Source organism: Delphinapterus leucas, chromosome 1 (assembly GCF_059928025.1).
Source record: "Delphinapterus leucas isolate spDelLeu-1000000601 "Yukka" chromosome 1, BTC_Dleu_Yukka2, whole genome shotgun sequence".
Lineage (NCBI taxonomy): Eukaryota > Metazoa > Chordata > Mammalia > Artiodactyla > Monodontidae > Delphinapterus > Delphinapterus leucas.
In genome coordinates, this window is record NC_143129.1 from 89581826 (window position 1) to 89608671 (window position 26846).

General features: G+C 34.6%; 1 protein-coding gene and 1 pseudogene across 1 annotated transcript; one reads left to right on the forward strand and one right to left on the reverse strand.

Moving 5' to 3' along the window:
- Positions 1-569: 569 nt before the first annotated feature.
- Positions 570-16185, reverse strand: LOC111179907 (bile acid receptor-like). The gene is made up of 9 exons (XM_089917358.1): positions 13255-16185; positions 11293-11655; positions 9141-9281; positions 8327-8469; positions 8128-8232; positions 7894-7993; positions 6904-7026; positions 6095-6487; positions 570-1737 (listed from the first exon to the last, which is right to left on the reverse strand). Exons 1-9 carry the CDS (start codon positions 13316-13318, stop codon positions 1493-1495), a joined length of 1677 nt encoding a protein of 558 aa, XP_089773484.1. The 5' UTR covers positions 13319-16185; the 3' UTR covers positions 570-1492.
- Positions 4806-5775, forward strand: LOC111179993 (dnaJ homolog subfamily A member 1 pseudogene; annotated as a pseudogene).
- Positions 16186-26846: the final 10661 nt, after the last annotated feature.

Consider the following 26846-nt stretch of genomic DNA (forward strand, 5'->3'; position numbering starts at 1 on the left):
AACATATTGACTTTGTTTTCTAACTTTCTCCATGTACTACAGTATAATTGATGCTTTTCCAAAGGACTTTAGTAATATTTTTAAGCAACTTGTTTTGTATAAATTTAACCTACCAGACGGAACAGTTTCTGATAAAATTACATTTTGAGCTAGAAAGGATGATCCAGTGTAAGCCTTTCATTTTACATGAAACAGTCTAGATACCCTGAAAAAGATAAAATACTCCCTTCAAGAGATGATACCAAGAATAAATGCACAAGATAACCCCTGGGGGGAATAATTGATACATTTAATTAATATATTTTATAAGTTGAGGGTATAAATTCAATATTCCAATTTTTTTAAGTTTTACAACAGTGAAATATTCAACTATGGTCTTTTTTCTGTATTGAAAACAAAATGCTATTCCTAGTATTAAATTAACTTAAAAATCACAGTATTTTATTTAATCAGATCCAGTCTTTCAAAACAATTGTGCTTCCATAGAATTTCTCACTTTCATGTATTTCACATGAAAAATTGTTAACATTAATCTTATTCTTACAAGGATTAAAATATTTGTGGTAAGATTTCAGGTTTTAAGAACTTTATTTTTTCTGCAAAAGGTGGTGGCAAAAATGTCAAAATATTGTCTACCAGAATGAGCATTAAATTGTGCTGAATTTCCCAATGTATGTTAACATATTTTGTCATTTTAATTTTTTCAGTATCTTGCCATGACAAAATTTTTAATTGGGGCTTATAAAAGATCTCTTTTTTAAAGACATTAAGGGACTTCCCAGGCGGTCCAGTGGTTAAGACTTCACCTTCCAATGCAGCGGGTGCGGGTTTGATCACCAGTCGGGGAGCTAAGATCCCACATGCCTCGGGGCCAAAAAACCAAAAAAACATAAAACACAAGCAATATTGTAACAAACTCAATAAAGACTTTAAAAATGGTCCACATCAAGAAAAGAATCTTAAAAAAAAAGACATTAAGGAAAAGTAAGAATTGAACGAAGCTTTGTTCCTCTTTAATAATTTATAAAATGCTATAACAGAAGTAAGTTTAAAATGTTAGCTCCTTATCCATCAATCTAGCCTTAAAGAGGTTCACAACTGCTTTTATTCTGATTACAACTGTTTCCATTAAATAATCTCTTTTATGTCTTCAAATAATATATATATTTTAATTCAATTTTCTACTAAATGAAAAAAAAGAGAGTTTCTTCAGGTAAGAACTCTATTTAGTACTACTCCTTTCTGAACGAACCACGCAGTAACAATAACCATTGCTTCTTTGGGGACGAATCTTAAAAAGAATACTAGATGTCCCTCTAGTGGTGGTCCTAAATTCCACAAAATTTGATGAGCCCTTGATGATGTCCATTTTATGGCGATATATTCGTAACAGCAATTCTGTTCATGTTTTTCAAATCAGTATCCTGTGATCGTAGCATAAACAATCTAGATTTAGGAAGTTTAAGACAAACCACAACACTCTAAAATTTCATCAAAGTGAATACAAATTCCATTTCTCAGAGAGTAAACTAGCCAATTTGGAGTCCTTTGTGTTCCAAAAGCTAAGTATTTCTGAGTAGTTGTGATTCAGTGTTCGCAGTTCAGTGAGCCTCCCTATGAGATGAGCAAAATGCTGTAGGTCTTCTGGATGATAAATTTTTGAATATTTGTACAAAATTTGTAAAACTGGTTCTTGTAAATTTTCCACATGTTGCTTATTTGTAATGCATGGACGATCTGAAAAACATTATCACATATATCTTAATGAATATTGGAAAATGGTAGAAGATAATGAATTAATTTAAAACAATACAGTTTTAAATAATAAAAATTGCAAATATTTACTGAACCTTTAATATATGCCAGATTTTATGCCAGGTAACTTGCTTCTATGCAATGTTTTATTTAATCTTCATAATACTCTATGAAGAATATTTCTTAATGATCAGACAGCATTCACTCATCCAGTCATTGTGCTGGAGATACAGCAGTGAACAGAGACTAAATTTCCTGCCCTCATTGAGCTTATTTTTTGGGTCTGGGAGGAGTAGGGGAGGAAAGAGACATATACACATTTTTTAAATAAAAATATATGACAACAATAAGCGAGAATACGGGATAAGAATTTGGGGGGGAGGGGCATTAGCTATTTTTAAAAGAGTAATCAGAGATAAGATGACATTTAGCAGAGATCCAGGATGGTGAAGAGGGAGCCATGAAACTATCTAGGAAAGAGCTTTCCAAGCAGAAGATTTGTCAAGTACAGTAGAAGCTGTGGAAGGAGTCTGCTTGAAATTTACAGGCAACATATGCATCAAAGGCAGAGTGGCTGTGGTGGTGTGAGCAAAAGGAATAGTAATAGACACCGATAGAAAGAACTTTGGCTTTAAACTGTGTAAAATAGAAAGCCATTACAGGATTATGAGCAGAGGAATGACATAATCTGGTTTATGTTGTCAAAGAATCACTCTGGCTACTGTATAAAGAATAGACCCTGGCAAGGGCAAAAACAGGAAAGTGAGTTAGTAGTTTTATTAGGATGGCAGGGACAGAGACAGTAAGAAGTGGTTGAGTTCTGGATCTATTTTGAGGCTATAACCAACAAGACTTGTTGCATATTTGATAATGGGCATAAGAGAAAAAGAAGTGAAGGATGACTTCAAGAATTTTGGCTTATACAACTTGAAGTATGGAGATGCCATTTAGTAGAGATGGAGGAAGAATATAGGAGAATCGGGGGCAATCAGGAGTTCACATTCAGACATGTTAAATTTTATATGCCTACTAAACATCCAAATTGAAATCTTGAGTAGGCTATTTAATGGAGCTTAGGGTAGCAGTCCAGGTTGGTATATAATTTGGGAGTTGTCAGCCTCTAGATGGCATTTAAAGCCATGAGATAAGATGAAATTTCAAAGGAAGTGCACATAGGAAAAAAGAGAACTGAGTCCTGGGACATTTTAACATTTATCAGTGTGGGAGATGAGGGGGAATTAACAAAGGAGACAGAAAGAGCAGCAACTGAGGAGGAAAACCAAGCGAGTGAAATGTCCTGGAAATCAAGTGGAAAAAAATCATGTCAAGAAGGAAGGAGTGATCAACTGAAGCCAAATGTTAAGTGTTCTAAGAAAGAGGGAGTGATCTGCTCTGTCAAATGTAGCTCACGGGTCAAGTAAGATGAAGACTAAGAATTGACCACTGTAATCTGCAATGCCAAATTACTGAAGATTTTGATAAGTTATGGTGGAAGGGAAAGGAGGGGACAAAATCTGACTGTACTGGGTTCAGAAGTAAATGAGAAGAGAGAAATGGAGGCAGGAGTATAGACAACTCTTAAAAAATTTTTTTTTTTTTTTTGCTATAATGTAGAACAGAGAAATAGGAGAACAGCTGAAAGGGGATTTGAGGTAAGGGCAGACACTATAAAACTCTTCGAGGAAAACATAGGCAGAACACTCTATAACATAAATCACAGCAAGATCCTTTTTGACCCACCTCCTAGAGAAATGGAAATAAAAACAAGAATAAACAAATGGGACCTAATGAAACTTCAAAGTTTTTGCACAGCAAAGGAAACCATAAACAAGACAAAAAGACAACCCTCAGAATGGGAGAAAATATTTGCAAATGAAGCAACTGACAAAGGATTAATCTCCAAGATTTACAAGCAGCTCATGCAGCTCAATATCAAAAAAACAAACAACCCAATCCAAAAATGGGCAGAAGACCTAAATAGACATTTCTCCAAAGAAGATATACAGATTGCCAACAAACACGTGAAAGGATGCTCAACATCACTAATCATTAGAGAAATGTGAATCAAAACTACAATGAGGGCCTTCCCTGGTGGCGCAGTGGTTGGGAGTCCGCCTGCCGATGCAGGGGACACGGGTTTGTGCCCCAGTCCGGGAAGATCCCACATGCCGCAGAGCAGCTGGGCCCATGAGCCATGGCCACTGAGCCTGCACGTCCAGAGCCTGTGCTCCACAATGGGAGAGGCCACAACAGTGAGAGGCCTGCATACCGCTAAAAAAGAAAAAAAAAAAACTACAATGAGGTGTCACCTCACACTAGTCAGAATGGCCATCATCAAAAATCTACAAACAACAAATGCTGGAGAGGGTGTGAAGAAAAGGGAACCCTCTTGCATTTTTGGTGGGAATGTAAATTGATACAGCCACTATGGAGAACAGTATGGAGGTTCCTTAAAAAAATAAAAATAGAACTACCATATGACCCAGCAATCCCACTACCAGACATATACCCTGAGAAAACCATAATTCAAAAAGAGTCATGTACCACAATGTTCACTGCAGCAATATTTACAATAGCCAGGACATGGAAGCAACCTAACTGTCCATCAACAGATGAATGGATAAAGAAGATGTGGCACATATATACAATGGAATATTACTCAGCCATAAAAAGAAACGAAATTGAGTTATTTGTAGTGAGGTGGATGGACCTAGACTCTGTCATACAGAGTGAAGTAAGTCAGAAAGAGAAAAACAAATACCGTATGCTAACACATATATATGGAAACTAAAAAATAAATGGTTCTGAAGAACCTAGGGGCAGGACAGGGATAAAGACACAGACGTAGAGAACAGACTTGAGGACACAGGGAGGGGGAAGGGTAAGCTGGGACAAAGTGAGAGAGTGGCATGGACATATATACACTACCAAATGTAAAATAAGATAGCTAGTGGGAAGCAGCCGCATAGCACAGGGAGATCAGCTGGGTGCCTTGTGACCTCCTAGAGGGGTGGGATAGGGAGGGTGGGAGGGAGATGCAAGAGGGACGGGATATGGGGATATATGTATATGTATATGTATGGTGCAACAAGAAAACTAGCTCTGCAAAAGAATGTGATTTGTGACAAATGTGAAGGCCAAGGTGGTAAGAAAGGAGCAGTAGAGTGCGGTCCCAATTGCCGAGGTACTGAAATGCAAATAAGAATTCATCAGATAGGACCTGGAATGGTTCAGCAAATTCAGTCTGTCTGCATGGAGTGCCAGGGCCATGGGGAGCGGATCAGTCCTAAAGATAGATGTAAAAGCTGCAATGGAAGGAAGATAGTTCGAGAGAAGAAAATTCTAGAAGTTCATATTGACAAAGGCATGAAAGATGGCCAGAAGATAACATTCCATGGTGCAGGAGACCAAGAACCAGGACTTGAGCCAGGAGATATTATCATCATTTTAGATCAGAAGGACCATGCTGTTTTTACTCGACGAGGAGAAGACCTTTTCATGTATGGACATACAGCTGGTTGAGGCATTGTGTGGCTTCCAAAAGCCAATATCTACTCTTGACAACCGAACCATAGTCATCACTTCTCATCCAGGTCAGATTGTCAAGCATGGAAATATCAAGTGTGTGCTAAATGAAGGCATGCCAATTTATCGTAGAGCATATGAAAAGGGTCACCTAATCATTGAATTTAAGGTAAACTTTCCTGAGAATGGCTTTCTCTCCCCGGATAAACTCTCTTTGCTGGAAAAACTCCTACCTGAGAGGAAGGAAGTAGAAGAGACTGATGAAATGGACCAGGTAGAACTAGTGGACTTTGATCCAAATCAGGAAAGACAGTGCCATTACAATGGAGAAGCATATGGGGATGATGAACATCATCCTTGGGGTGGTGCTCAGTGTCAGACCTCCTAATGGGGCCAGTGAATAACACTCACTGCTGGCATTTTATTTGCAGTAGTGATTGAGTGAAAGACTATAATCATAATATGCTCACTACTTGCTATTGTTTGTTTTAATATTCAACTATAGTAGTGTTTTAAAAGTTAAATGAAGAATAAACTCAAATATAAAAAAGAAAAAAAAACTTTGTTATAAAGCAGAAACTAACACACCATTGTAAAGCAATTATACTCCAATAAAGATGTTTAAAAAAAACGGCATTTTTTTAAGATGCAAGAAATTACAGCATGTTTGTAAGCTGAAGGGAATGCCCTTATAGAGAAGGCTATTTTGATGAAAATTGGTACATTTGGAATCAATGAGTAATAAAATAATCACAATCTTCATGATTTCATTGCCAAACTTAATCCAAATTTTTACTGCTAAATAGTTTTTTACCTGAAAAAAACACTGTTGTGGCTGCAAGCAGAGCATATTCAGTATTAGTAATACTAAGCTCACTCATTCTTCTACAGAAGTAATACAGTGTAGTAATAAATTCTTCAGAAATACCTAAAAAGATTAATATCAAATGTATTTTCATCAGAACACAGTGCAGACTCATATTGCCATTATCATATTTTCTCAAAGCAGTACAAGAAAATGAAACACGTCTGACAAATTTTTTCCATCCAATACAATATTTTGTATTATATATAATATTACCAGTCAGCATAGCAGAAGGACAACCTTCATTGCAAAATGTTTCCATAGGATAAATAGCACTTCTATCACCACTTTGATCATGACAATTCAGTGAATGATCTGAACGATCTGATATTTTCATAGTACCTAGTTAAGGGAAAAAATATAAAGTCTGATTTTTTAAAATCTTTATTCAGATAGTAAAGTCAATCTCTCTAACATCTGTTAAACAGGAAACATTCCCAACAAATGGTATCTTTATAATTTTTATTACTGAAACATGAATCTAGAATAATAGTTCACACTTTATATAAACATTATATAGAAGACCCTCCAAAAATGTGTTTTCTATGATACTATATAAGAAGAATGGCTTTCTTTAAAAGAAAAACAAAAGCTAGAACAATGAATTGGAAAACTATAAACCACTATTATGAAGTACTTATTTGTACACCAACTAGTACAATAAAAATATAATAAAAAATAGCTCAATGTTTTATAATCTGTTGCTAAATTTAATAGTAACTATTAACATTAAGATTGAGTTAGTTGACCTTTTTTGCTTTCAGAAGTTGATGAAAGACATTCTTTTTGACTGTAAATTTGGGCCACATGAAGGAACATCACTTCAGTTTTTGATCCCTTCTGTAATGCAGTCTGATCCTCATTGGTCAAATTTTCAAATCCTTTACGAAAAGATCACATAATTGTTTGAAATAAATAATGAAAAGATAATTTTCAGGTATAGGGTTTAACTTTTTTTTTTTTTTTGAGTTATGCGGGCCTCTCACTGTTGTGGCCTCTCCCGTTGCGGAGCACAGGCTCCAGACGCGCAGGCTCAGCGGCCATGGCTCCCGGGCCCTGTCACCCCACGGCATGTGGGATCTTCCTGGACCGGGGCATGAACCTGTGTCCCCTGCATCGGCAGGCAGACTCTTAACCACTGCGCCACCAGGGAAGCCCAGGATTCAACATTTTTATATTATTTACTTATGATACGAATCTTAACTGGTCCCTTAGAATAATTATGATTCCACATGGTACTGTTTGGGGGCACTTTCATCAGAACCAGATAATAATTATTTCCTATGGCAAGAGCAAATTAAACATAGTTGGCTTAGCCTTGAAGAATTTATTTTCACAGAGAGTTACCTGTGCACGTAACTAGATAGCTAAGTTTTGGCCAACAATGGCTTCACCTTTTTTTTTTTTTTTTTTTGGTATGGTACAGGGAATTTTGTTTCATGTTTTATCTAAAAAACAAAAACAATTTATTTCCCAAAATAAAAATAAAATAAAACATACAGTCAATCATAGTTTGTCTTAACTCTAAGTCTTTGAAGTCACTTGAATAATATTTTAAAATATTTATATTTTCATCCAACTGATTGATTAAAGCAAAAAAAGTAAACATGTTTTTAAATTTAGAAGCAGTTTTGGTAGAAAAATAGAGGGTTTTGTTTTCTTAAAATGCCACCTTCCTTTAAAACAAGGAACTTTTTTAAAATTACGTATTAAATTACTTTAATTTTTTCCAAAGATAAAGTGATTACCTGGGAGTCTCTTGGTGAAATCCATTAACCTCTGTATATGTAGGACAACTGTCTCTGAGAGTCGCAAGAAGATCAGTTCAGGATTTGCATATCCCTGCAGCTAAGCAACAAAAAGAAATAAGATTAATAACTTTTTTCTTTCAAATAACTTTAAATTTTAAACTTTTCTGATTATGCTGTTATTTTCTAACATAATTAATTACAAATTATTTCTTGCTAGTAATGAACACATACAAATCTTTCTGTTTCTTCTAATGGAATTGTATATTTTTGATGAGCGGCCACAATGTTGTTAATGAGCTGATGTTCCTCTTGAGTTAGTTCCATGCTCTCCTGAATCTGTAAGAAAATATAGGGGGAAAACTATAATGCATACCTATTAAATAAGACATCATCATTAAAGAAACAAGAAATTTTTTAAGGAGAGTCTTGCCACTTTTCCAGATCTAGTGGTAGGTGACACAAGCTTGTTGTTTACCCCTTCCTCTTCCATTTTGATGTTAGAGTAAAAATTATTCTTCTGCTTAAGGTTCTTTCGAAGTCTCTTTGATCTGCATTGGATTTCTGTGAGCAAACCTGTGATATTACAAAATTCACATAAAATATTTTTGGTACAACAAATAACATTATAGGATTTGATGAAAATTGTCTTACATTGTACACATATGTGATCATGAACTTGCCTTTTCACAAAGAACCTTTCTTTTTTGGTAAGCATGTACAACAGCAGGTAAATTTACTACATTACTTACTTCTTTTCCTTCCACAACTACCTGTCTACTTAAAACTGCACAGTCATCCTAGACTTAAATTAAAAATTAATTTTGCATCTCCAAATTATAAATTTAGACCTTTTTATGTTAGAGAAATTTCCACATTAATTATATCTTGGAAGCAACAGAATGTTAATTGGTACATTGAAGGGAAACCACTAATTTAAAATTGTGCTTTTTGTAGTTGAATTATATAACTTTAGGTTAAGTAATATAAAAATACAAGGATTTCCAATTAAGAAGAAAATATGATTATTACCAAAGTTAGAGCAATATAGTATAGAACAGATTTTATGGAAATAATTACCTAGATTGGTAACTGGCTATCCTAAGTTAGCAGTTGCTGGAGAAATAGCTTAAATCCAGACAAATATGTTATGTTCAAATATGTTCAAAATAACTTGAAGAACGTAAGTTCCTAGTAAGGTAAGAAAAACTAAAATCCCCCTAAAAAAAAACCACAATGGCACTTACATTCTTCCAACATTCCTACTGCCTTACACTTTTTTAGTCTGCACTCTTGACATTTTCTACGCATGTACATGTCCATTTCACAGTGACCACCATTCTTGCAACTATATACTGCATTTTTGGTGATGCTACGTCGAAAAAACCCTAATAACAAAGGAGAGTTTTTAAAATTTTACTATTAGGTATTTTTAGTTACTTGTTTTTAACCTTCATAGTAAAAGTAATCAAGTTAACTAAATTATTTCAATAAAATGTTTTTTCCCTCAGTAAGAAGGTTTGGTTTAATATACATTTATCTGGATAATTGTTTTAATCCTCTCCTATTTGATATATCTTATTCCATGGTTGTTCCTGTCAATAATCTATCTGGAAATTAAACTAAATAACCCCAACACATTAAAACAACTCTCTGTTTTCTATGGTTATAATATACCATCTAAAAGCATTTTTAAACTATATTTTACAGAATATCAAGATTCCATGACACATCTCTCAAGGTTCTCTAGAAGGAATACGTGCTCATGTAGAATAAAACTATAAGGAAACCTCTCTTTTTCTCGCCTCACATTTCTACCTCAACTCATAAAGGAAGAGATAATTCTTCCAAACTTACTCCTCTGTCCTTCCTTTTTAGCACTTCCCCAGATGAGAACATATTGCTAATTTATTTAGTCCAAGACGTTGAATGGGCCGTTTTGTGTGTGTGTGCGTGTGTGTGTGTGTGTGTGTGTGTGTGTGTGCATTCTGGGGAGAGGTGTGGAGATTCTACATTTTCCTAAATCCATGCATAGCAGTCTCTTCCCATTTCCTGTTTCATTTCCCATTCCTGTGCAACAATCCCTGCTATCTTCCTCTTGTTCCATTCCAAGCAGTGAAGTTGATAAAGTTAGTCAATACCCCAATTAGAAGCCTGCCATACTCTTTCTGTAGACACGCTTGAGAGTGGGAGTTTCATGACTTAGATTCAGCAAAGGGAATAGAAAGCTCAGCTTAGGTTTCAGAACTATGCCTCATTCTTCAACTTAGTTTTAACAGCAAGGCCCTGCATTTTAAGAGTAAGCAAATACTGGCCCAGCTATTCTACTCATAAAGCTGGTACCTCCTTTCCCTTAGTCTTCGTTTGGCTATTCTTTGTGTGGGGTGAGTGTGAGATTCTGACAATAAGACTTCACCTTGAACTTCTAGACACGTTTACCTAGTCCTGTATTAATCTAATCATTTCCAGGTTCTGCCCCAATATTTCACTTGTGAATTTAAAAAATGCAGAAGTGTTTCAAAACCTCAAAACTTCATCAAGGACTATTTTACTCCTTACTCCATGCCAATATCAATGATGATCTTCAGTGGTAGACCTCCCATTGGTTTTCAAAAAAGCATTCCTGGGACTTCCCTGGTGGTCCAGTGGTAAATAATCCGCCTTCCAATGCAGGGGATGCGGGTTCGATCCCTGGCTGGGAACTAAGATCCCACATGCTGCGGGGCAACCAAGCCCACCTGCCTCAACTAGAGAGGCCGCGTGCCTCGAACTCCAGGGTCCACGTGCTCTGGAGCCCAAGCACCACAACTAGAGAGAGAAAACCTGCACGCCACAACTAGAGAGAAGCCCATGCACCACAACAAATAGCCTGCGCAACACACCAAAGTCCTGCATGCCGCAGTGGAGATCCCACGTGCCACAACTAAGACCCCACACAGCAAAAAATTTAAAAATAAAATAAAATAAATAAATATTTCCTAAAAAGCATTTCCAACAAATAGACTTAGATAGAATCGTAGAAGTCATTTAATTGAAATTTCTTCCTAATTCACGAATTATACCAGCCATATGAGATGTAATAGTTAACATTCAGACCTTTTTAAAAGACATTTTTTATTCCAACATCAAATTCACCTAGGAACATGCCAAGTTTCTGCCACATAAATATTTTGAATTTTATATTTAAATATAAAAGTTTTCATCAAAATTTAAAAAATGAAATCAAAACTTTGTTAAATCCCATTTTCACATCTTTGATCCCACAGATTGATCACTTTAAACATATCAATGGCTCTCCTTGATTTTATGTTTCACATTTTAAAGAGAGTACTCCTACATGCTTAAAATTTCATGACTCTTCAGTGAACACTAGGATTAAAGTTTTAACTTTATCCTTACCTTTGCAACCTTCACAAGTAAGTGCATTGTAATGATATCCTGATGCTTTATCACCACAAACTACACAGAGTTCTTCCTGTCCCTTAATACGAATGGAAGAATGAGTTATTCTGGACCTTTTTATTCCAGGGTAACCATCTTCAGCATCGTGGGCAACCACGTAAGTGGATTTATTTAATTCACAGGAAAGAAGTCCATACTCTCCACCACTGAACTGTGGGTCCAAGCTATAAGTGTTGAAATGACTTTGTAAAGATTGGGACTGTAGAGCTGGAGGAAACTGGACAGTAGAATACTGGCAATAAGGTGATTCTTGAAAATCAATGTCGTACAGCTGATAATTGATTTGTTCTGGCAAAATATCTAGTTTTTTTAACACACACACACACAAAAAAAAAATGGTGAAAGTCAAGTTATTTTTCAAATTTCAAAGAGTTTTACACTCAAAGAACAGAGTTAATTCAACATGTCCAATACATCCCAGGGACTTGCTGTCCAGCATGAGAGGCAGACAGTAAACTGAATTGCAATGCATGATAAATGCTGCCACCCCAGAAGTATGCAGAGGTTGCTCAGGAGCTGGGAGAAAGGGTTGTTAATGGCTTACATACCAATGCAGTCTATTTCCTGAAGTAGAAATGAGTATTTCCCGGAGTTTGAAATGAAAGCTTTTCCCCAGCTTCTGTATTTTCTTTGTTGTGAATAAAATTGTTTTCAGTGCAATCAGATCAGTAAAGAGATGAATTAATAAATTATCCCACCCCCCCCTACCAAACAAATCAAACTAAAATACAATTATACCAGTTATCTGGTTATTTCAAGCAAAAAATAAACTCTTTAAACTCCCCATTTAATATACCTTAACACTCTCCTTTGCCATTTGCAGACCTGATTTAAATTACTAGTTTCTTTTCTGTTTTATTGTCTAGCAATTCAATTATCTGGTGATAAACTTACCTACCCCGGAGGGTGACTGTAAGAATGAAATAAAATGTGAAATGCAAAAGCATGTATAAAATACAAAATGATACTTAATGGGTATCTTTATTGTTATTATCAGAAGCTACCAAACACCAACTTACTTTCTGTTTTCAGGAGGATTACTGAAATCAATCCAGAAAATTGGCTCCAAAGAGACCCAGGAATACTTAATTCCTCTATGTCTGTATCTAGTAATATTTGTACTTTTCCTGGTGCTGAATCCCAAGATGATTAGACTTACTCTTACCCTCAAAATTCTAACCCCAAGATTGGTAAACAGTATAATTTCTATTAATTCACATAAATTATTTGCAATCTGATAGCATCCAATCCAATGCAAAGTGTTGAATAAATACCAATAACAGCCTGATATAAGAAGAAAAGTTATCAGTAAAAACAATGTAACTTTTATTTAAAGAAGAGGGCCCTTCTTGGCTGAATATCAAAAGACTGCAGAATACTGGCTGATGTTCCATTGGCATGGAAATCAGAGTTCAAAGTATAATATAAAAGAAAACTGCATTTAAAATTCAATTCATATTATAATCTTGGTCTTTTTGGAGAAAAATCCTATTGTCTCTTGCACTCTGTTTTCTATTTCTTTCCCTTTGATAAAAATCTTATATTAAGATTAAAGTTTCAGGAACATTGAATAACTACTCTGAACTACATTTTCTAAATTGCATGTGAACTAGCTTCAGCTAACCCCTAAAAATAACTTATAATTTGCATGCTAATTCTATTTTTAAAAATTGAATACAATTTTAGACTACTGTGCTTTTTCTTCTTTACATTTGATTCTGGCTTACAGCATTTTGGTATTTCTGATTTTTGAAAGTAATTATATTCTCTGGTAGGGAGTAATTGAAAGTCTTTGGTTCATTTGTTAATTTCTTTAAAAAAAACCCCTCTAATTAACCATAATTCCCACCAAAAAAAAAAGTTTTATTAACTATTATACTGTAGTTTTTTGTTACACACCGTAGTACTGCACTGGTTCAGCAAGACAATACCCATCAGATGCAGTGACGTAAGTATTGGCCATTCTCTGGTCCAATTTTCACTTCTTCATTAGTAGATGCTAAAATAGAACCTGAAGGAAACAAAAATTTTGTAGACTTTTTGAAAGTATGATTATCAAATCAGTATGATTTTATAAAAGTATAATACTGTTTTTGAAAAATAAAGAATTTAGCAGACTTTATACAAGACATTTATATTTACACTTTAACTGGAAGAATATTGATTTTTCGTATCTCTACATACCAGATTATTTAATTCAGACAACTTCTTATTGCTCAGTTCTTTAAAATAACTTAAATCTTGGTAATAATCATTATGGCTCTTGAAAGGGTACCAAGCTTTGGAGTTAGACTTCATACACTGCATTTACCACTTATTTATGGGTCATTTTTACACCTCCCTGAACCTTAGTTTCCTCATTTGTAGAAGCAAAAGAATGAAACACACCTAGCCAAGTTATGGGAGAGTTTAATTAATGTGTTTAAAATCCAGAACAGTTCTTGACTTAATAACTGAGTCGTATAATTATTATTCTAATAGTTTCGCTAGATCTCAGTGTTCTAAATTTAGGTGAATTAGGAAGAAAAATTACACTTTTTCATGAAGGAAATTAAAGAGTAGGAAAAGAATGGCTTTCATAGCACTTTATTTAATCTTCTAAGTCCTTTGTAAATATTTTTCATAGCACTGTGATATGCTAAGCATTAAAACATTAATTTTGGTTCTGCGTGACTAATGAAAATAGTTTTTTGATTACTGAAAAAGTGTTTTATTTTTAATAGTAAAGACTAAAAATCATAAGCTATTATGAGGAAAAATTATTCAAAATCTAAGACGATCCCTTATGGGAAAAAAAACTATTTTTGTTATTTCCTAGGTAGGAACTCCAAAAATAATGCATCTTTGAATAGACTTAAACAGGAAATCACAGTTAAAGAAATTGGAAATTATTAAAAGAAAATAAAGGTCACTCTAGAGTCCATGATATTTTATAGCTTTATCCTCTCTATTCAAAGGTAAAGACTGTTTTCACCTTTTAAAAGAACCAAAAAAGAAGAAAATGGGTTTTAAAACATACCAAAAGATATACATGACAAACTTCTGAGATTATATTGAAAAATCTTTTACTTAGATTTATTTCTCATGTGATGAGGTCACGGCAAAGGTTTCTACATTCGTGAAGATGATTAAAATAGTAGTATCTCTGAAATTTGTCTCCTGTATTATTTAATAGGCTCTAGGTTCCTTTAAAAGTACTTAAATCTCCCACTCCCTGACAGTCATGTAGAAGAAGTGCTGAATGGAACAGATGAAGCAAAAGTGGTGCCCCCAAATAAGTGCACTTTCAAAATGAAGTTTTCCTTGAAAAGTAAGGACTAAAATCAATAGGATCAGTATTACAACAGGTTAATTGGCTCTCCATATGAAAAGAATTCTAAGTGCTATTGGTTTAATTTGTGCCATACTCTTTAGTAATAATCCTGTTTAGTTTTTTCCAAACTTCTCTTTTGAGTCTCAATTTGATTTTAGAAAATCCCAAATGAATGTGAAAACTTGAAGTTGTTACTCACCCTTCCTTTAAAATTCCTGCTTTTAGCATTAGGCTTCATATAATATTAAATAAATATCTGAAAATTTAAAAGTATTAGGTATTCCTTTTTTTTGCTGAGCAAGATTTCATTTAAGAAATAATATAGAATAAATTAGAGGTAGTACATTAAAACAAAACCGGTAATATCCTGGCAAATACATACAGAAGTATCTTATAACAATGCTGCTGTCAGGGTTCATATCATAAATAACAATGTTCTAAAACCAAGTCCTTCCAATACTGATAAATAAATGCCCCAAAATATTGTCTAAAGCAGAAATGTCTTTATCAGTTTATGGACTACAGGCATACCTCCGAGATACTGCGGGATAGGTTCCAGACCACAAAAATTAAGCAAATATCACAATAAAGCAAGTCACATACATTTTTTTTATTTCCCAGTGCATATTAAAAGTTATGTTTATTTTATCCTGTAGTCTACTAAACATGCAATAGCATTATGTCTTTTAAAAAAATACCTTGTTAAAAATACTTTATTGCTAAAAAAAAGTAATCATTATCTGAGCCTTTAGCAGTCATAATCTTTTTGCTGGTGGAGGGTCTTGCCTCAGTGTTGTCGGCTGCTGACTGATCAGGGTGGTGGCTGCTGAAGATGAAGTTATGAAACTATGAAGTTTCCCTCATCAATTGACTCTTCCTTTCATGAACAATTTCTCTGTAGCATGCACTGCTGTTTCATAGCAGTTTACCCACAGTAGAACTTCTTTCAAAATTGAAATCAGTCTTTCAAACCCTGCCTGTGCTTTATCAACTAACTTTATTTAATATTCTAAATCCTTTGCTGTCATTTCAACAACCTTCATAGCATCTTCACCAGGGATAGATTCCATCTCAAGAAACCACTTTCTTTTCTCATCCATAAGAAGCAACTCCTCATCCATTCACATTTTATCATGAGATTGCAGCAATTCAGTCACATATTCATGCTTGACTTCTAATTCTAATTCTCTTGCTATTTTCACCACAGCTGCAGTTACTTCCTCCAAAGAAGTCTTGAACCCCTCAAAGTCATCTATAAGGGTTGGGGTCAACTTCTTCCAAACTCCTGTTAATGTTGATATTTTTACCTCTTCCTATGAATCACGAATGTTCTTTTTTTTTTAAGGTGTGTGTGTGTTTTTTTGTTTTTGGCCTCAACGCATAGCATGTAGGATCTTTGTTCCCCAAGTAGGGATCGAACCTGTGCCCCCTGCAGTGGAGGAGTGGAGTTTTAACCACTGGACAGCTAGGGAAATCCCTGAATGTTCTTAATGGCATCTAAAATGGTGAGTCCTTACCAGAAGATTTTCAAGTTACTTGGTCCAGATCCATCAGAGGAATCACAGGCTGCAGCAGCTATAGCCTTACAAAATGTATTTCTTAAATAATAAGACTTGAAAGTCAAAAGCCATGGGCTGTAGAATGGATGTTGTGTTAGCAGGCATTAAAACAACATTAAACCTACTATACATCTCCATTAGAACTCTTGGGTGACCAGGTGCATTGTCAATGAGTGGTAATATTTTAAAAAGAATCTTTTTTTCTGAGCAGTACATTTCAACAGTGGATTTAAAATATTCAGTAAACCATGTTGTAAACAGATGTGCTGTCATCCAGACTTTGTTTTTCCATTTATAGAGCACAGGCAGAGTAGACTTAGCATAATTCTTTAGGGCCCTAGGATTTTCAGAATAGTAACTGAACATTGGCTACAACTTCCAGTCACCAGCTGTATTAGCCCCTAACAGGAGAGTCAGCCTTTCCTTTGAAGCTTTGAAGCCAGGCATTGACTTCTCCTCTCTAGCTATGGAAGTCCTAGAAGGCATTTTCTTCCAGTGTAAGGTTATTTCATCTACATTTGTTGTTTAGTGTAGCCACCTTCATTCATTACTCAGGTATGTCTTCTGGATAACATGCTGCAGCTTCTTCATCGGCACTTGCTGCTTCACCTTGCACTTTTACGTTATGGAGATGGCTTCTTTCCTTAAACATCATTAACCCACCTCTGCTAGCTTCAGACTTTTCTCCTCAAGCTTCCTCATCAATCTCAGCCTTCATAGAATTGAAGAGAGTTAGGGCCTTGCTCTGGATTAGGCTTTGGCTTGAAGGAATGTTGTGGCTGGTTTGATCTTCCATCCAGACCGCTAAAACTTTCTCCATATCAGCAATAGGGCTGTTCCACTTTCTTATCATTTGTGTGTTCACTGGGGAATCACCTTTAATTTCCTTCAAGAACGTTTCCTTTGCACTCACAGCTTGGCTAACTGTTTGGCATAAGAGGCTTAGCTTTTGACCTATCACAGCTTTTAACATGCCTTCCTCACTATGCATAATCATTTCTAGCTTTTGATTTAAAGTGAGAGACATGAGACTCTTCCTTTCACTTGAGCACTTAGAGGTCATTGTAGGGTTATTCAGTGGCCTAATTTCAATATAGTTGTGCCTCAGAGAATAGGGAGGCCTAAGGAGAAGGGGAGAGATGGGAACCAGGCAGTTAGTGGAGCAGTCAGAACACACAGCATTATCGATTAAGTTCACTTTATATGGGTGTGAGTTCATGGTGCCCCCAAACGATTACAATGGTAACATCAGAAATCAATGATCACAGATTACCATAACAAATATAATAATAATGAAAAAGTTTGAAATATTAAGAAAATTACCAAAATGTGACACAGAGACACAAAGTGAGCTAACTGCTTTTGGAAAAAATGGTGCCACTAGACTTGCTCAGTGTAGGGTCACCATAAAACTTCAATTGGTAAAAAACCCAGTATCTGCAAAGCGCAGCAAAGCAAAGTGCAGTAAAATGAGGTATGCTTGTAGTTATAATCCAGGGCATATATGGGACACAAACATAAATAGGCCATTGATTAAAACATGCCTTTTAAAATATGAAATATTTCTCCCCTTTATATGCTTATAGTAATAGTTGCATTATTTTCTACATAAAATGTTCACTAATTAAATTTTTCTTCAGACTTCTAAATGTCTAACAGAAGTATTATAATATGTATGCATGGTAAAACAAAATTTTCAGAAATAATATGCTTATAAAATTAGTTTAAAAACAAATTATTAATAACATAGAGAGAGGTATGTAATCAAAAACTTCCTATCCTATTAAAGTAAAGAGAAAAATTACAGTGGTCTTGGAATGATTCTGTTTCATTACCTTCCTAGTAAATATTTATTTAAAGAGAAAATAACTTAGTTAAGAGAGGAGATTTTGTCAAGAGGATCAATTTGGCCTGCGTAAAGTCTATTTTTTTCTTTAACAAATATAACTTTATCAAAAACCATATTTTTCACAGATTATGATAGCTATTTTACTGAAAAGATGTGTAATTGCACAAATGAATTTGCATCTCCTCTGCTTTAACCATAAATTGTTCTTGGTAAATCTTCATGTCTAAAACCTTAACAGGAAAAACACTGATTACTGAGAACTATATCTATATGTTAAAGAATTTCACAGTTTTCACATTTTTACTCTTGTAACATATGTCATTTGAATCATGAATAATGCATTGTTTATTGACATAATTGAAAAGTATATTGCTTTGCAAAAAATTTTAGTTTTCATAGTAGCATCTACTAAAAAATGAGTGATAGTGCTATATGATACATAATTATAAAAAGGTTTTTTATGGTAGTGCTTCTTTGAGCCAGAATTCTCTGAGCTTATTGGAACCAGGAAAAATGAAAAGAATATATTTGAATAATAACACAAATTAAGGCTTCTTGATTCCTCCATAAGTATCTGTCCTTTAACTTTTGAATACAGGGAGGACTTTACACTGTGAAGTCTTCTCATGCTTTTATTATACAGCTTTATCAAGATGTAATTTATATAACATCATATTCATTCTCTTAAATTCACTGTACAGTTCAGTGGTTTTTAGAATATTCAGAGTGTGCAGCTATTACCATCATCTAATTCCAGAGCATTTTTGTCACCCCAAAATGATCCCCCCATACCTGTAAGCATGGCACCTCATTCCCTCCTCCCCCCAATCCCTGACAACCACTAAGCAACTTTCTGTTTTTATGGATATGCCTAGTCTAGACATTTCATATAAATCTAATCATATAATCCATACATAGTTTTATATGAAAAAAGTATTTAATTAATATGTTAAGTAATTTTCACAGCATAAGACAGAAAGAAAATAGATTAAGTATTTAGAAAATTCATGACTATGAAAGTAATATTTTATATACTTCAGAAGTATAGAAATATTTGTGTCTATTTCCACAATCTGACATAATTTTCATAATTATATCATCATAAAATTTTCAACAAAAGTATAATTCCCTGAATATATCTTTATCAGAATTTATTTCAAGTGGTTTGAATTTACATATAACCTATTGCTTCAAAAAATAAAATATTTTATCAATAAGTTCTTGATTTAAAAATGAGTTTAATTTTTAAAATATAGCAATAAACATTACTGTGAAGTGACTTATCACATCAAATGTCAAGTCCAACCATAGTCTAAAATTATCTTGTCATTCTTTAGGAAAGAACCAAATTATTGTGTAATCTACTTAATTAAATTTCTTATTTTCAAGGGGAAAATGCTTTTTATAGCTTGACTATCATAGTAACTACAATTGTCTTACCTTGCAAAAATTAAGTTAATGTTAGTGGAAACTAAAGATCTCAAAAAATACCCTCTAATTTATTAATATCTTACAGTTTAATAATGAAGTGAGTTGTCAACAAAATTAGCATTCATATTTAATTTAGGCAGTATAAAATACATTTTTCTTATTTTAGAGAGAACAAAATACTCACAGTTCAATGATATTACTAGAGATTGTCCTTTTCCTCACAGAATGAGTATAGATAGATTTAGCAATGACTTTAACTTTCCATCTGGAGCAACTGAGCCTTTTCTCTATTTATCAAGGAGTGGAAATAAGGGCACTCTGCATACATTTAGGCTCTAGACACTCTGCAGAGCAATGCTTCAGCTCTATCTCAGAGACAAACTTCCCACACAATCCTCTCGGGTCAAAGCAAGGGCAGTTACAAGCTGACATAAATCAAATAATAACCAGATCATCAGGGATAGAAGCCTTTGGGACCTTCAGGTCACACTCTCCCAGAGTTCCTTATTGTTTATTTAATACATACTTTGTTTTCATGATTGAATTTGACACTCTTCCATTCTGATTACAAAACATTGGGTCTCTACAAACTACCAAGTAATATATACAGGAAGGAAAAAAACCTTTCATTAAATTCAAACTCCACTAATACAGGTGCTATAACAATTCAACTTGAAGTTTATCTTTTCATTACCTATAAAAAAGGGAATTTGTTAAACCAATTAGTAATGTGTAATAATTCATAGATTGCTGCAATGTTAGATGTATACAAATCATCTAATCCAACTCTCTCAAGTTTTTGGCTAAGAAAAACTGCAACACAAATAGATACTACTCCTTGTTCAAGTTCTCATAGCTAGTTAGTAGCAGAGATGAAACTCAATGAAAATCCAAGCAGTTGAACAGGATATATAAATAATTTCATTATGACTTTTTTAATGTCACATAAATAAAGTCTGTTAGATAATACCAGGCTCAGAGTCTTATTCCTTTAAGGCATTTCTACAGAGGCAAGTTTACAAATGCGTTTTCTACCACTAAACCCCATTCTCCTGGTTACACCATCTCTGACCTGACGACTGACTTTTCTTATCTGACACTATGCTCTTGTCTCAGTCCTGCCCAGTTCCACTTGCATGTAAACATGGCATAGCCTCAGTATGCACCTCTACCTTTCCTGGCATCTGATCTTGTCCACCTCCAGTTTCTGACTTCAAACTATAATACTGATGATGAATTCTTCAAGGGTCTTCATCTACCACAGAGCAGAATTCATGATAAAATCTGCAAGTCATGTCACATGGAGTTTTGTTTACTTTTTAAATAAGAGGCTCTGTATCTGTGAATTTTAATTGGTTAACCAAAGAATAACAGTCATGCCATTATAATTCATTTGTGTTGATTCTAAAATATTCCAAAAATAGACTCCAGATTATGTCTTAAAAGAGGTACTCTCTACTAGCAACCTTACATTGAAAAATAGCAAAACAACTACATGAAAGAAAAAAATAGCAAAACAAACATATAGTACTTGATATCTTTTAAAAGCAATGTTTAACTTCTAAATATTTATCTGGAACATTTGTTTCTTAAGAGAACATATTTTTTAAAGAACTTTAATCCTTTCACTATTAGTATTCAAACATCAGGGATAATGTATACAATTTTATTGCTTAGATAATTCCCAATTTTAACCTCTGTTTATAAGCAGAATTATTAGCTTCTGTATTTAAAAAATACAATTTCGAATGCTCAATGATTCAAACTTTTCACTTATTCATATCATCCTGACCACACATACCCTCAGTCCCATCCCAATTATATCTGAGATATTACAATTCACTGACAATCAGCTTCCTTGCTTAGTTTTACAAAAAATGATTTGGGAATTCCCTGGCAGTCTAGTGGTTAGAATTTGACGCTTTCACTGTGGTGAACCAGGTTCAATCCCTGGTCGGGAACTAAGATCCTGCAAGCTGTGTGGCCGCAGACAAAAAAAAAAAAAAAAAAAAAAAGATTCATCCAGAACTTTACAGCTACAAATTTTTACATGTACTTCCCTGGTTTATAATAATACTCTAGACTTACTGTGGCATTAGCATAGTGCTCATTCCAAGGTACTTAAAGATATGTGCAAATATATCTTGATATTTTAAAATAAGGAAAGCAGATTTATATTTTTCAAATTTTACACAGGCTACTGGCAACCGAGCATTCTACTTGTAATCACATGGTTCACTGATATCCCTTAATATGCATAAATGAGGAAATTTCTTGAAATTTATTCTTTTTATACTGTCACTCAATACACAGGTGGCCTATATTTATAGATACATGCCATTTAAAATAAATATTATCATTACATTATCAGTAACAAATAATCTAAAGAGTTATAAATCTAACCCACTTGTTTGCTATATAATTAGGAGCATCATTAGGGAAGGCTCTATGAGAAAGTGACATCCAAGACAAGACCTAAAGGATGACAAAACTCCAGCCACAGGAAGAGCTGAGGGATGAATGTTTTAGAAGGAACAACACACTGCTCTGTGTTGGCTTGTGTAACACCAAAAGAAGGTCAGTGTAGTGAATGGTGACAGAAGACAGGAATAGAACAAGATGAGACTGGAGAGAAAATAAAACCAGATTGTAAGAGCCTTAGAGAGAAGTCCGAATTTTATTCTGGGTATAACAGGAAATCATTAAAGGATTTTAAGCAGAAAAGACACATAATCTGAAGTATATTTTTTGTTTTGCTTTATTTTGTTGTTTTGTTTTTAATTGACATTTTTATTGAGACCATTGTAGATTACCTTGCAGTTTTAAGAAATAATACAGAGAGATCATGTGCTTAATCTAGTTTCCCCCAATGGTAACATTTTGCAAAATTGTGGTACAATATCACAACCAGTATATGGACATTGATAAAAACCACCTTATTCAGAGTTCCCCAATTTTACCTCTGCTTATTTATGTATGTGAATTAAATTCTGTACAATTTTATCACTTGTAGGTTCATGTAGCCATCACAGAGTCAAGATACTGAAGAGTTCCCATATCACAATCCCTCGTGTCACCCTGTTTTAACCACACTCACTTCCTTCTTCCCTCTCCCCATTCCTAACCTCTGGCAACCACTAATATGTCCTCCATTTCTAAAAATTTGCCTTTTCAAAATGTTATACAATTGATCATACATTGTGTAACCTTTTATGATTGGCTTTTTTTCCTCAGCATAATTCCCTGGAGGTTAATCTAAGTTGTTGTGTAGATCAACAAACCACTCATTTTCATTGCTGAGTAGCAGTCTATGGTTCTGGGCGTACCACAGTTTAAATATTAAATACCCTTGGAAGGGCGCATGGGTTAATTCCATTTTCTGCTACTGCAAATAAAGTTGCTATGAACACTCATGTACAGATTTATGTGTGAACATAAGTTTTCATTTCTCTGGAGTAAACGCCCAAAAGTATAATTTCTAGTTTTATGATAATTGTGTATTTTATAAGAAACTGCAAAACTTTTCCCAAATAACTGTATAATTTTATATTTCTACTAGGAATGTATGAGTGAACCAATTTCTCTCCATCTCTTCCAGAATTTGATATTGTCACTATTTTTAATTTTAGCCTTTCTGATAGATGGGTAGTGATATCTTGTGGTTTTCATTTGTGTTTCCCTCATGGCTAATCATACTGAACATCTTTTTTTTAATATTTATTTATTTTATTTATTTATTTTCCTTTTTTTTTTGGCTGCTTCGGGTCTTAGTTGTGGCATACGGGATCTTAGTTGTGGCATACGGGATCTTTGTTGAGGCATACAGGATCTTTTCGTTACGGCATGTGGTCTCTTCGTTGCAGCGCTCAGGTTTATCTCTAGTTGCGGCACTCAGTATTTTCTGTAGTCGTGTCACGTGGGCTCTGTAGTTTGCGGCATTTGGGCTCTCTTGTTGAGGCACACAAGCTCAGTGGTTGTGGCACGTGGGCTTACTTGCCCCACAGCATGTGGGATCTTAGTTTCCCAACCAGGGATCAAACCTGCATCCCTTGCATTGGAAGGTGGATTCTTTACCAATGGACCACCAGGGAAGTCTCCTGAACATCTTTTCACATTTTTTTTTTTTTTTTTTGCCATCTGTATATCCTCTTTGGGGAAATGTCTGTTCATGTCTTTTCTCCATTTTCTAATAGAATTGTTTATCTTCTTATTGTTGAGTTTTGAGGGTTGTTTACATATTTTAGATACTAGTCTTTTGTTGCATATGTGGTTTGCAAACATTTCTCCTAATCTGTAGTGTGTCTTTGCATCCTCTTTACAGGGTCTTTTGCAGAGCAAAAGTTTTTTTGGCCTTTGTTTTGTTTTCTTTATTTAACATCTTTATTGGAGTATAATTGCTTTACATTGTTGTGTTAGTTTCTACTGTATAGCAAAATGAATCAGCTATACATATACATATATACCCATATCCCCTCCCTCTTGCATCTCCCTCCCACCCTCCCTATCCCACCCCTCTAGGTTGTCACAAAGCACCTAGCTGATCTCCCTGTGCTATGTGGCTGCTTCCCACTAGCTATGTATTTTACATTTGTCAGTGTGTATATGTCCATGCCACTCTCTCACTTCGTTCCTGCTTACCCTTCCCCTTCCCCGTGTCCTCAAGTCCATTCTCTAATTCTGCGTCTTTATTCCTGTCCTGTCCCTAGGATCTTCAGAACCATTTTTTTTTAGATTCCATATATATGTGTTAGCATATGGTATTTGTTTTTCTCTTTCTGACTTACTTCACTCTGTGTGACAGTCTCTAGGTCCATCCACCTCACTACAAATAACTCAATTTCGTTTCTTTTTATGGCTGAGTAATATTCCATTGTATATATGTGCCACATCTTCTTTATCCATTCATCTGTCAATGGACACTTAGGTTGTTTCCATGTCCTGGCTATTGTAAATATTGCTGCAGTGAACATTGTGGTACATGACCCTTTTTGAATTATGGTTTTCTCAGGGTATATGCCGAGTAGTGGGATTGCTGGGTCATATGGTAGTTCTATTTGTAGTTTTTTAAGGAACCTCCATACTGTTCTCCATAGTGGCTGTATCAATTTACATTCCCACCAACAATGCAAGAGGGTTCCCTTTTCTCCACACCCTCTCCAGCATGTGTTGTTTGTAGATTTTTGATGACGGCCATTCTGACCAGTGTGAGGTGATACCTCATTGTAGCTTTGATTTGCATTTCTCTAAGGATCAGTGATGTTGAGCATCCTTTCATGTGTTTGTTGGCAGTCTGTATATCTTCTTTGGAGAAATGTCTATTTAGGTCTTCTGCCCATTTTTGGATTGGGTTGTTTGTTTTTTTGATATTGAGCTGCATGAGCTGCTTGTATGTTTTGGAGATTAATCCTTTGTCAGTTGCTTCGTTTGCAAATATTTTCTGCCGTTCTGAGGGTTTTTTTTTTTCATCATGTTTATGGTTTCCTATGCTGTGCAAAAGCTTTGAAGTTTCATTAGGTCCCATTTATTTATTTTTGTTTTTATTTCCATTTCTTTAGGAGGTGGGTCAAAAAGGATCTTGTGATTTATGTCAAAGAGTGTTCCTCCTATGTTTTCCCCTAAAATTCTATAGTGTCTGGCTTTACATTTAGGCCTTTCCTTTAATCCATTTTGAGTTTATTTTTGTGTGTGGTGTTAGGAAGTGTTCTAATTTCATTCTTTTACATGTAACTGTCCAGTTTTGCAGAGCAAAAGTTTTTAATTTTGATGAAGGATAATTTATCAATTTATCCTTTTACAGATTGTACTTATAGTGTTAAATCTAAGAACTCTTCACCTAGCTCTAGATCCCGAAGATTTTCTTCTATATAGTTTTCTAAAAGTTTCATATTTTAAGTTTTACATTTAAGTCTAGGATTCATTGTTAGTTAATATTTTTATAAGATGTGAAGTTTAAGTTAAGGTTTTGTTTTGTTTTGTTTTTGTCTATGGATGTTCAATTGCCCCAGCACTGTTTGTTGAAACAGTGATCCTTCCTCTGTTGAATTGCTTTTGCACCTTGTCAAAATTCAGTTGGGCATACCTGTGTGGGTATATTTTTGGGTTCTCTATTCTGTCAATTGATTTATGTGTCTATCTCTCCACCACTACCATACCACACCATTTTGACTGCTGTAGCTAACTAGAAAGACTTAATGCTTAGTGGAAGGATCTTCCCACTTTCTCCTTCTTTGTCAAGATTGTCTTAGTTATTCTAGGACCTGTGCTTTTTCATATAAATTTCAAAATAAGCTTGTCTATTTCTACCAAAAAAAATTGCTGGGATTTTTATAAGAATTGTATTAAACTTATTGATCAGTTTGAAGAGAATTGACATCTTTACTATGTTGAGCCTTCCAACCCATGAGCATGGTATATCTCTTCATTTATTTAGGTGGTCTTTGATTTATTTCAGCATACAAACCCTGTACATGTTTTGCTAAGTAAATACCTAAGTACTTCATTTTCTTTGGAGTGATTTTAAATGGTATTGTTTTTCATTTTAGTTACTTCATTGTTGGTTTATAGAAATATAATTGCATTTTTCTGTTGATCTTGTATCTTGCAACCTTGCTGAACTTACTTATTAGCTCTAAAGTGATTTTTCTATTCCTTGGAATTTTCTATGTAGACAATCATGTCATCTGCAAGTAGAAATAGTTTTACTTCTTCCTTTCCCAACTGTATGCCTTTTATTTCTTTTTCTTCATTTATTAAAATGTCTAGAACTTCCAGTACTATGTTCAGTAAGAGTGGTGAAAGCAGACATCCTTACCCTTGTTCCAGTCTTAGGGAGAAAGCATTCAGTTTTTCATCATTAAGTGTGATGTTAGCTAAGATTTTTATAGATGCTCTTTATCAAGTGGAGGTAATTCTCTACTCCTAACTAAACTACTATATGAGTGAATTTTATTTTCATATAATTCTGATGCTACATGGGAGGAGAGCAAGAAAATAAATGAGGTAACCAGTAAGGTGACTGTCACAGTACTCCAGGTGAGAGATGATGGTAGCCTAGACTAAGATGATGGTAGTGATATGGACTAGGAGATAAGAGGGAAGATTCAAGATATATTTTGCTGTATAATCTGTAGGACTTGCTAATGGATTGGACAGTTAGTCAGAAATTGCATTTGGCTACAAATAGCAGAAAACCCTACTATAATGACTTAAGTAGAGGCTTTCTTCCCCCATACAAAAATAAGTCTGAGTGTTAGCAGTTCTATTGATGTCACCAATGTCTCAATATCCTTCTATTCTTTGCTCCTTCATCATTAACATATGACTTTGAACCATATGGTCA